This window comes from Cryptotermes secundus, unplaced genomic scaffold (genome assembly GCF_002891405.2).
Source record: "Cryptotermes secundus unplaced genomic scaffold, Csec_1.0 scaffold291, whole genome shotgun sequence".
NCBI classification, from domain to species: domain Eukaryota; kingdom Metazoa; phylum Arthropoda; class Insecta; order Blattodea; family Kalotermitidae; genus Cryptotermes; species Cryptotermes secundus.
In genome coordinates this window covers 222,896-234,714 of record NW_019731571.1, presented here as the reverse complement: position 1 = coordinate 234,714, position 11,819 = coordinate 222,896, and the positions used below count along the sequence as shown (strand labels likewise).

Below are 11,819 nucleotides of genomic sequence, written 5' to 3'. Positions count from 1 at the left end.
CCATGGCTAATGGGTCTCTTTCGGGATAGGTAATTACTGATTCGATTAGTTTGTTTACATCTGTATGTAATTTCTACTTCTTGCTCCCTGTTTTTTAAATATGTTTGGAACCACCTTAGTGTAACCCCTCGTATTCCCATTCTTGCCATTTTTCTTAGTAATATGTCATGGTCTACTAGGTCAAACGCTTTTGATAAATCTAAAAATAACCCTATACTTGCTTCTTTTTCATCTAGTGCTTTGTAGACCATCTTTGTAAATTCCGTGATTGCTGTATGTGTTGATTTCCCTTTACAGAATCCGTGTTGTTTGTTGTTAATTATGCTATACTTATTTATGAATGATAGAAGTCTCCTGTGCATAATTTTTTCAATTATTTTAGAAAAAACAGAAATTAATGATACTGGCCTGTAGTTATCAACAGTAGCAGTACAACCTTTTTTATACAAAGGTTTCACTTTTGCTATTTTTAGTTGGTCAGGGAAGTAACCAGATGAAAATGACAGATTTATTATGTATGTTAGAGCGTTTGCTAGTTGAGAATGACATTTTTTAATAATGAACTCTGGAATATCGTCTATGCCCGTTGACTTTTTATTACCCAGTGTTTTAATTATGTCTACCACCTCCTTTTCAGTGGTTGGGATTAAGAACATGCTATTGCTGTTGTAATTTATTGTATTTATCCTGTCTACATTATTTTGTGCTATCGGATTGTTACTCCGGATATGCTGGGCAATGTTAGTGTAGTAATCATTAAAAACATTGGCTATTTCTTTGGGATTCTGTATAGCTGTTCCAGTCACTTCTATTTCAATGTTCTTTGGAACTTTTTGCTGATTGCCTAATTCTTCTTTGATTAAATCCCACATGGCTTTTGATTATTACTATGTCTTGTGTTGATTGTATGAATCTCAGAATTAGATAAAAATAGATTTTTTTGTTTTTGACCACAAATAACAAATTGGAAAAAATGTACTGTGAGTAAAGGGGCAGAATCTTTAATCGCTTAAACAACTCCCTACAAGAATCTCTACTTTTAGAATTGGTGATTTCTCTTATTACCCTCTTCTGTAGTCTAAAGGTATGGATGCAGAGGGGTGAATTACCCCAGAAAATCAGGCAATATGTCATAATAGAATGAAAATATGAAAAATATACTGAGTCAGTTATATCATAAATTCAAGTACGAGTATTAATATACTCATATTTTTATATATTTCGTAAAAGTTCCGGTCTAGAAAACCGAAATTAACGGCCGTGGGGGCCCGTTGTCCTGATCACCCGACATCCTATATCCGCCAAAGTTGGCACTAACTTCGCAGTCTTTTCCGATGAGCAGCGACACACACACACACACACACACACAGGGAGCCTGCACAGAATAATACATGAACGGTGCTGAAAACAAGAAATAGCCCCTGCAGCACATGTAGACAAGAGCAGGTGTTCCTGGGATTTAAAACTTTGAATTTTAGAAATTTTAAACTGTTATTCTAAAATCAAATTGACGAGCGCGTGTTGGCGAGATTTTAAAACAAAACTGACAGGCTGATGTTTTAGATTTGGACTGTGTGCAGTGTGACAGCTACGTAGTGAAAAATACACCTGATGATGGCCAATTAGGGCCGAAACATGTAGTGTAGAGGAAGAAAAGACAAAGATCTACAACCAAATAAATTGTTGCATTCACGACGTCATTTGTATTATTACATATAGAAGAATTGCCTGCTTGAAATAGGCGATTTTTCTCGGGAATCGCGGTTGCGTTGCTGTCTCCAGTTTCCTTGGTGTGCGCTCGGCATTAGACGTGGTTCATTACGTGAGTCAAACCGGTTTAACTTTCGTGGCTCATGGTTGTTGCGAACAAGTGTTGCTGTGCTGTGAAAATGTACATTTTAATCTATTAATGAAGAAGTAAGCTGAAGTTTTCAGTGTCAAGTGATACGCTCTGCTAGGGGCTTTTTCTGACAGGTTTGTTATAAGCGTTTAAGTTGAAGCAGTTCTCGTTAACGGTCTGAACAGTCATTGATCCTTTAGAGAGGTATTTCAGATAACCATAAAGTGGCAGCACATCTGTACAATACGGCAACAAATTGCGTTAAGTACGTCAGTATAGTGGTTAGGTTGTGGGCTGGGCGACCAGGGAATTTTAGTTCTCTGCCTGGCAGGAGCATAGATTTCTCTCTTTTCAGTCGTGTCTGGATTGATTCTAAGCTTACGCAGCTTCCAATCCAGTGGGTATCTACAGAAAAGCAGCCTGAGCGTGTAGCTGACCCTATACTGCTGTGGTGACAGGAAGAAACGAGCTTGTTCGCGAACTCGCGAAGAGCTGAACTTCGACCATAAGGGAAGAACATGGTGACTGAGGAATAGGTGATGGGGGTGACAGCTTGGAGCTAAAACAAAGGTACTAATAGAAGAAGGAAGAAAAATGCGTTATGAGGAACTCTATACTTGAATCATGAAAAGTTAAACAGTTCCGTGCAGTGTGACTGGTGAAGATTTTTCTTATTTCAATTATTTATCCCCTTACATATTTCGGTCTTCAGAGACCGTCATCAGAGAGACACTTTTACATCAATACAGTTGGAGGCTACTGTTACAGTATATGTTCTAAAAGCGTAAATGTATACATATAAAGTAATATACAGTTGGCTATAAAATCTTTACAACTACAGCGGCCTCGGTATAATCTAGTTTTCCGGGCTTCGGTATAAATGTCACTTTGATTTGTCTCCAGGCTTCAGGGATAAACCCATGCGCCATGCAGGCTCTGAATATATGGCGTAGGTGTGGGACTAAATGTTCCATCCCTTGCTGCAGAAGTGCTGGAACAATTTCATCTCTTCCCACAGACTTAAATGGTCTGAAGGTCCATCTAGTTTTTGATCGATCGATTACCCGACTGGCCAGGTTCCAGTCTTCCCTGTTTGTTATGTGTCTACATATGCCCACGTTCTGCTGGACCTGCCCATATGTGGTACAGTACCTCCCTGCTAACTGAATCATAGGGTGTCTTGCTGTCTATGAATAGCTGATGTACTGTCTTCGTTGTAGTCCCACTTTTACTCCAGAATTTGACAACTGCAATAACTGTGATACGTGGAAAATTATAGGTGAAAGACTGACGGGATGAGACTATTTGGGGAACCTAGGTGTAAATATGACAGTGATATGAAAGTGGGTCCTCAAGAAATATGTTGTGATAGTGTAGACAAGATTTATCTTACTGAGGGTATGGTCCAGGGGGTGGCCTAATGTTGGTGTGGTCAACAAATTTGATGTGGGTTGCACGAATGCAGACAATTTCTTGACCAAGAGAGAAACTATCATCTCAGTAAGGACTCTGTTTCAGACTTCCATGGGAAAAGTCACAGTGAACATATGTCCATAAATCTATGCGTGCTGAGCTATGGGCAAGTTTTGCATTTGACTGGATACTTGAATAGCACTGCATTGAGCATTAAGAGGTCAGTGTGTGCCATGTATGTTTGCTTACCTTACTGTTACTTGTCTTAGTACATTCAGTAGATGCACTGCTTATGTACTCCCAGGAAGAAGACGTGGGAGTTACTGTTGTGATACTCATTTGATTTTAAATCTGTTTGATGATTTGGTAATGGAATGTTATTACTGCACTCGGGAAATTGTAGACATGCCTTTCACATACGGCTATGCCAATGGAAATTCTTGGGATGCATGTTGACCCCATGCAAAATATTATCCACATCGCAGAATCCAATCCCAGAAATTATCAACCAGATTTCATTGACAGGGCGAATCTGGGTCCTTTGCTCCCTCTCTTAATGCTTACAGCAGAGTTATCGTGGTATCAAATCAAATGCAAAACACCCTTATCTCAGAAGGCGTTGATTTGTGGACATAACGTTTACTGGGACATTTTTACTCACTGTAGGGATTACTATACCCCCTTAAAGCCTGTAACCATATCTTTAACACCTTTTATACTAAACATTGTAGATGGAATTTGTGAAGACTGATCTACCAGTTATTTGTTCATGTAACAAAGTATTGTTTTCTCTTTTGCAACATAGCCAGTACATTTTGTGATCTTTACAGGTTAGGTCCAGAGGAATATAGATCAGATATTTCCTTCACATTATTTGCCTGTAGCATAGTCAGAATAGTGATTGGTCATGGGCTGGGCTACTGAGGGCCTGGGGTTCAATACATGGTAGGGTCAAGAATTTTCTCTTCTCCACACCATCCATACTGGCTCTGAGGTTCATCCAACCTCCAATCCAATGGGTACCAGAGGGTCTTTTCCCAGGGGTAAAGCTGCTGGGGCATGAAGCTAAGCACTCACCTCCAACTAGTGCTGAGGTCAAGAAAATGTGGGCCTATACATCCACTCCCCCATACATCTTCATGGTGTAGTGCTTATTTGTTAGGTACAGGAACAACTAATCTTTACCTTACCTTGCTGCAGATGTCTCTTATTCTAATAGGATGTGTGTAACAAAAATAAACGCTAAGTAGGGGTATTTAAATCTCCAAACAAAATTGTTACGTGGTGATAGGAGATTTCAGTGTGAAAGTAAGTAGAGAAACCAGCAGCTGAGAACAAGAGTTTACACGAAATTAGTAATGATATTGGAGTTAGAGTAGTAAACTCTGCCACATCAAAAATCTAATTATCAAGAGTACAACAGTCTCACTTAACTTTCATAAGTTTACCTGGATATCTTGTGAAGGAAAGATACACAATCAGATGGACCATAGTTTGATAGATAGGAGATGGCATTTAAATGTACTTGACTGTACTTGACTGTGATACTGGTTACTTGATGGTTGTTGGCAAAAGTTATGGAATTAAAAAAAGAAATTGAGAAATTCAATCTCAAGAAACTAAATGAGTTAGAAATAAAGAACAGTATTTACTTAGTTACTTACTTATGGAGCTGAGCCCTTCTTGAGGAGTCACCAAATCTGCAGCTACTCAAGAATTTCCCAGAATTTTATGGAACCTGAAAGTTCATACTGTGTTCACAAGAGCCCTCCACTGGTCCCTGTCCTGAGCCAGACCAATTCAATCCATACCATCCCATCCTATCCCTGTAAGATCCATTTTAATATTGTCCACTCACCTATGCCTTGTTCTTCCCAGTGATCTCTTGCCTCCTGGCTTTCCCACCAATATCCTGTATGCATTCCTCTTCTCCCCTATCCATGCTACATGCCCAGACCACCTCATCATCCTTGACTTGATCATTCTAATTATACTTGGAGAAGAGTACAAGTTATGATGCTCCTTATTATGCAATTTCTCCAACCTCCTGTTACTTCTTCTCTCTTTGGTCCAAATATTATCCTCAACACCCTACGTCTGTGTTCCTCCCCTAATGCCAGAGACCTAGTTTCATACCCATACAGAACCACATGCAAAATTATAGTTTTGTATATTCTAATTTTTATGTTTTTGGACAGCAGACGAGAAGACAAAAGTTTCTGGACTGAATGGTAGCAAGCATTACTCGAGTTCAATCTCCTCTTAATTTCCTTGTCAATCAGGTTTTGATTTGTTATAGTCATTCCTAAATATCTGAACTGTGCCACATTTTCAAACCATCTGTTTTTTATTGTTGTCATGATTTTGCCCTGCATTTTGGTGATGAGACAGCAACACATACTTAGTTTTCTCTATGTTTACTTCTAGACCAACCTCCTTACTTGCCTCAATTAAAGTTTGTGTGTTTTTCTTTATGGTATCTACATTATCACCCATTAGATTCACATCATTGGCATAGGCCAACAGCTGATGTGTCCCGTTTAATTTCAGTCCCACCTGGTTTTCCTGGACCTTACAAATGATATATTCTAAGGCAAAGTTGAAAAGGAGTGGCGATGAAGCATCTCCTTGTTTTAGACCATTCTGGATAGGAAATTTATCAGACCACTGTTTACCTACACGGACTTTACTATATGTTTCTTTTAAACACATTTTAATCAACCAAACTAGTTTCATGGGTATCCCAAACTCTATCAGAATATTGTACAATACTTGCCTTCTAACTGAATCATGGGTTTTCTTGAAGTCTACGAATAGCTGATGTACTGTCTCATTGTTCTCCCATTTTTTCTCCAATATCCAACAAATTCAAAAGATCTGATCTCTAGTTGATCTGTCGCATCGGAACCCACACTGATGATCCCCAATAATTCCATAATGTATGGACTTAACCTTAAGAGCCACCTCCATCCCATCTGACTTCCTGTACTCCTGCTAAATCTAACTTATATTTTAAGATATCTTCTGCCACTGCCCTGAGCGAACCTGCCCTATACATACTTCTATCATTCCAAGTACTGAATACTGAATCTCATGTCCATGGGTAATGAACAGTATCAAGTTAAAAATATCAAACTGGTGTGCAACTTTGGAAATCTTAGATGATGATGTGGATATTAATAGAGCTTATGAAACTATTAGGGGGAATATCAAAATTTCAGCCGAAAGAAAGTTTATTATGAACTGAAGCAGCATAAGCTATGGTTCAGCAAAGCATATTCAGAACTACTGGATCAAAGGAAACAAGCCAGATTGCAGTGGTTACCAGATCCAAGCCAAATAAGTGGGAATAATATGAACAGTATAAAACACGAACCTACCGGAGTTTTCAGGACCAAAGAGAGTGAGTACCTGAGAGACAAAATTAATGAGCTTGCAAGAACATTAGAGATTTATTTAGAGGAAAATAAATGAATTTAAGAAGGGCCACAAACCTAGAACTAACTTGGAAAAGGATGAGAATGGTGATCTTCCTGCAGATTGCAGAACATTTTCAATAGGTGTAAGAATGACTTCTTTCAGGTATTGAATGTACATAGCGTTAGGGATGTTACACAGATGAAAATGCATTCAACCTAGTCCTTTTGAAGTTGAAGTTGATGTCGCAGTGTTGAAGAGGTGTAACTGGTTCTGGTAGAACTGATTGAAGCATGAGGTGAAACATTATGGCCTGGGATCCATAAACTCATGTATTCTACAGGGATGTTCTTACCTTTGTTGATCAGGTAACTGCTGTGCACTTCGTGGTGACCGGTGCACCACTAGCTTCGAGGTGCATACAAATTTTGCTGATGAATGAATGTGCCTGATGGTCGATAATGTTAAGAATTAGGGGAAGTTACTAACTTTGTGGACCACTTGACAACATTAAGTTTCATGGCAAGCAGTGCAGTTCATGCATGGGAATTTGTTTCTGATTTCTCAGCAGTTGGCTGCAGTTATCAGCTCCATTAGCTGTTTTTCCTCATTTACAATTAGTATGCAGCATGTTCCATCACAGTTTGGTATACTTCATAGCAACACGTATATCTTGTAGATTATTGAAGGTTACAGTGCGAGGGCTGGATTTTTTGGTCCACCCCTTGTACAGACATTGTGTGTATCTGTGTGAAATATGGATCTGCTAGAAAGTGTCAGCGAAAATATTGACATAAATTTCATGACGAAAGAGTTCCCAGTAGACAATTCACAATTTGGTGCGTAGGCTTGGATCAGTGGGACAGTGGATAGGCACTGAGTGCTTCCTGAGGACAAGTTAGGTGACATAGAAGTCAGATTTGAACATGCACCTGGAAAATCGCTGTCAAAGTCTAGTGCAAGAACGGCAACACAACTGCTGAGGCTTAGACCCTCTGAATGAACAGTAATCCACTCCTTGCAGCTGCTTCCCCTCTGCACCGTTGCTGCTGTTTAGGTCTTCACCATAACCCTGGCAAGGGATCCTTACAAGGTGGTCTGGATGACTTGGAGAAGAGAAAATTTTTGCCCTACCAAGACTCGAACTCTTACCCCTCTGGTGTCCACCCCGTAGCCAGTCACTATACTGACTATGCTATCCTGGCTCCCTGTCACTGTTGGGTCTTTATTTAAATGTTGCACGAAAGGCATGCTTTTAAAGAAACGTGTATATTTTCTCAATTATTATTTTATTAATAATTTTCATAGTTATGAAGAAGAAACTCTGTACAGTGCAACTGTTATCAGTTGGGTGCAGTGCAAAACAGCTGTAATGAAAGAGGATCTTTTTTCATGCAATGGGCACAGCCTGACTGATGTGAGTGTAATGGTTTTACAGAACTTTATGGATTTGCTGAAAGCTGAGGCTGGTGCATGTAGTGAGACATGTCAAACATCATCTCATGTTGGAAGTGTAAAAGTTGAGGCTGTGACAGATACACAGGAGGAGGATCCTCTGCTCATTAGATTACCAGATATGAACTCTGAACATGAGGTGAGTTGTACGAGTATGTTGGTATCCATTTTGGGGCATATTCCGTAAGTATCATGTTTCGCCTATAGTGTTCATACATTCACTTCTGTGTATGAGCCTGGCTGTTAATGGGTTTGTGGCAGTGTAGCCCTGCTTTGAACCCTGGATATGCACTGGTACAACATGTGATTATAAGGCACCATGATATTGCAAGATTTGGTTCATGTTGTCTAGCAGTTGAAGTGGGTGCTGTAGAGGTTTTGTTCTGTCAACAGGTGTAGCTGGGTCAGGTCTTTCTTATTAGCTTGCTGGTACGTTCTTCCTAAAGTGAACCCCTTTATGGAATTTAGAGTCATGAATGCAGATAGATGCTGTTTCTCACTATAACCCTGCCTGTGCATGATAAGAAAACCTCTGTGGGATGCACCAGCGTGATCTTGTCCGGCTATTGAGAGTTCACATATGCGTATCAACATTGATGGTGCAAGTGCAGTAAGCATTGAGCAGTATATATGGGCCCAGTCAGACCTACCAAGGCTCTTTAAATCTGTTACTGCTTCTTCTTTACAGTCACATGTGCCGTATGACTTCCTTTTGCATTAAGTCAACACTTTGTTACTCAGCACTTCAGTATTTTTTCACAGTCATATTCACGCTTTAGTCAATAGTCTAATTTCGCTTTAGCAGCTGCAGTAAATGTGAAACCTGCAAGCTAACAGGAAACTACATTTAAAGTTCCATATTAAGGCACTTATGATCACAAAATAAAATGGCTTAGTGCAGTACCAAATCGGGAGTTACACTTGAGTGAACGTTACATCACATGTATTATGCTAGATATAAGGGTTGTATTCTTATTATCATGTGTCTAGTGATTATTATAATAAATCTATTACTTGACCAATTAAGAATTGGGCTTTTGGCTATTTCAGTTCCATGTGGTCCTGATCTGTACCAATTGTTTGACCTACATGGCATCCACTTATGTTCTGCACACAATATTCTTTGGGATTAATGTCTGCTCTGTCAGACACATTACTTACCATGCTAGGAAATGACCCTACCTGTAGAGCACCTAATCAAATCATTGAACCCTGAGATTTAGCTGACAGTATTTCTGCAAGGGATAATGCATTGTATGACTGGAGTCTAGGTGAAGGGTGGTCTGCAACAAAGACATTTTAACCATGAAGGTGAGTGACTGTAGGGGTACTGGTGCTCAAGGGGGTGCAGCTATAGGTACTATGCCCAAACTCTCTGACAGTGCTTTGGGCTCGAAATTTTTGGTATCTGTAACTAAATGAAGGAAAACCAGTCTTTTGTGATGTTCATATACTACCATAGTCAACAAGTTCATGGACTGGCCGCAAAGCGTCGTTGCAGTGCCCTACAGCAGATAAGTTGAGGCACGATATGATGCCCTGTCAGTTCCTGTCTTATCACAGCAAGAGGCAGTTGTGTGCAAACAGTGTAAGCAGAACTATGGCCTCTATTGTGAACTTCAGTTAAATGTGAGTGGCGGAAATTGAAGATGTGGCAGTTTGAACAATGGGCAAACATCAAGTTCTGCCAAAAACTAGGCACATCCCCTGCTGAAATGTTTAACATGATGAAGCAAGTGTATGGTGAAGAAGCTTTGGGCCGCAGTGCCGTGTTTAAGTAGTACCAACGTTTTGCGCAGGGGTGAGACAGTTTGGAGGATGATGAGCATAGTGGTCGGCCAAAGGCGCTCAGAACTGAATGCAAGATCAAAGAAATTGCAACATTGGTACATGCCAATCAATAGATGATATTGCAGCAGCGATAGGGATAAGCCATGGTACGTGCCACAAAATTCTTACTGATGACCTGAACACGCGTTACCGAGCACAACTACATGTCCTGACGCGAGACCAACGTGACGATCACATGACCATTTGTGGTGATCTGATTAGTTGTGCCAAAGAAGATGAGACATTTCTCAACCAGATCATTACAGGATACGAAACATGGTGTTTTATTTACAGTCCACAACTGAAGCCACAATCAGCCACCTGGAAATCACCGTAATCGTCGAGAAAGAAGAAACCATGACAGGAGAGATGAAAAGGCAAGGTCATGCCTGAACTGTTTTTCGACTCAGCGGGAATTGTTCACATGAAATTTATCCCACATGGAGCAACTGAAAACGACAGGTACAAGGAGATCCTTATCCATTGATGCGATTCAGTTCGTGATGTATCCTGAGATTTGGCGTAGGAAGAATTGGGTGTTGCTACTCGACAACGTCCCTGCACATCGATCTGTTCTTGTCCAAGAGGAATTGACAAGGCAACAGGTCACCGTTTCGCCACACCCTCCGTACTCACCTGATCTCGCACCATGCGATTTCTTTTTCTTTCACCACTTGAAAGCAAAGCTATGTGGTCGTAGATTTCAAACGTCCAAGGAGGTTGTCAGTGCCACAAGAGACGCCGTACGGGAATTTTCTGCCAATATGTTTCAGCTGTATGAACGTTGGCAGACTTGCATAGCAGCCAACGGCAACTGAATGTGATGTGAGTGAAAGTGGCACTGATTCGGGCTCTTCACGTTGCCACCATTCAGCAGCACAGTATCACATGCATCATACTTATTTATAAAATGGGGTATGTGGTAGCATAGTTGGTTGAGGCACTATGCTACAGGTTGGGAGGTCGCAGGTTCGAGTCCCAGTGAGGTGGATTTTTTTTCCATTTAACTAATCCTTCCAGCTGCACTAAGGCCCTGCGGTTGACTCAGCCTCTAACAGAAATGAGTGCCAGGAATATTTCTGGGGGGTAAAGGGTGGCCAGCCCATAAGGCTGACAACCTTACTGCCATCTGTGAGCCGATTGTCTAGAATATGTGGGAGCCTGAATCTCTCTCAACCCTATGGGCCTTAATGGCCTGTTACAGGGTAACTTTACTATACTCGTTTATAAAATACTACATGTTCAAACCTCATTACCTATGGCTGCCAGAATTAAGAAATTTTGGGACATAATAGTTTGTCTAAAAGCATACTGAACAGAAGATTCAGTTTTAGTGCAGTCAGTATAGTGACTGGCTATGGGCTGGATGGCTGAGGGGTTGGAGTTTGAGCCCCAGTAGGGGCATGATTTTTCCATGTCCAGACCGACTCTGTGCTCCACCCAGCCTCGTGTCCAGTGGGTATTAGAGCTGTTTTGTGGAGGGGGGTTAAAGTGGCCAGTGCATGATGGTGATCACTCGCTTATAACTGGTGCTGAGGTCAAGAAGATATGGATTTGTACTCCACTCCGTATATCATCATGGCATAGTGCTTAATTACTTAAGCCCAGGCACAACTTTACCTTTTTACATTTTCTAACCAGTGTTTCCAAGAATAATGGCTGGAAACAGATATGAAGTCATTTTAGTATTTCTGTGTTTCAGTGATGTGGTTATGTACCAGGACAGTCAAGATGAACAATATTTTGATATATTCTGTTTTTAGAGATTTTATCATAAGTTTAGCTGTATTTATTCCACAAGAAGAAATTGCACTTGAAGAGAGAATGCCAGAGTTTGGATGGGTTGAGTGCACTCCAACTGTAC

General features: G+C 40.5%; 1 protein-coding gene across 9 annotated transcripts in view; it reads left to right on the top strand.

The window, feature by feature from the left end:
• The first annotated feature begins 1,680 nt into the window (after positions 1 to 1,680).
• Positions 1,681 to 11,819, top strand: part of LOC111867110 (zinc finger protein 525-like) — a 43,194-nt gene continuing 33,055 nt past the window's right edge. For 3 of the 9 annotated variants that reach the window (XR_004513301.1, XR_004513300.1, XM_023856638.2), the window contains exons 1-2: positions 1,981 to 2,410; positions 8,109 to 8,264. Coding sequence is in view for 7 of the 9 variants with exons in the window: in XM_023856638.2 (XP_023712406.1) it covers positions 8,115 to 8,264 (150 nt within the window). In the remaining 2 variants the exon portion in view is untranslated. The other 6 variants (XM_023856636.2, XM_023856632.2, XM_023856633.2 and 3 more) reach the window with 6 other exon arrangements.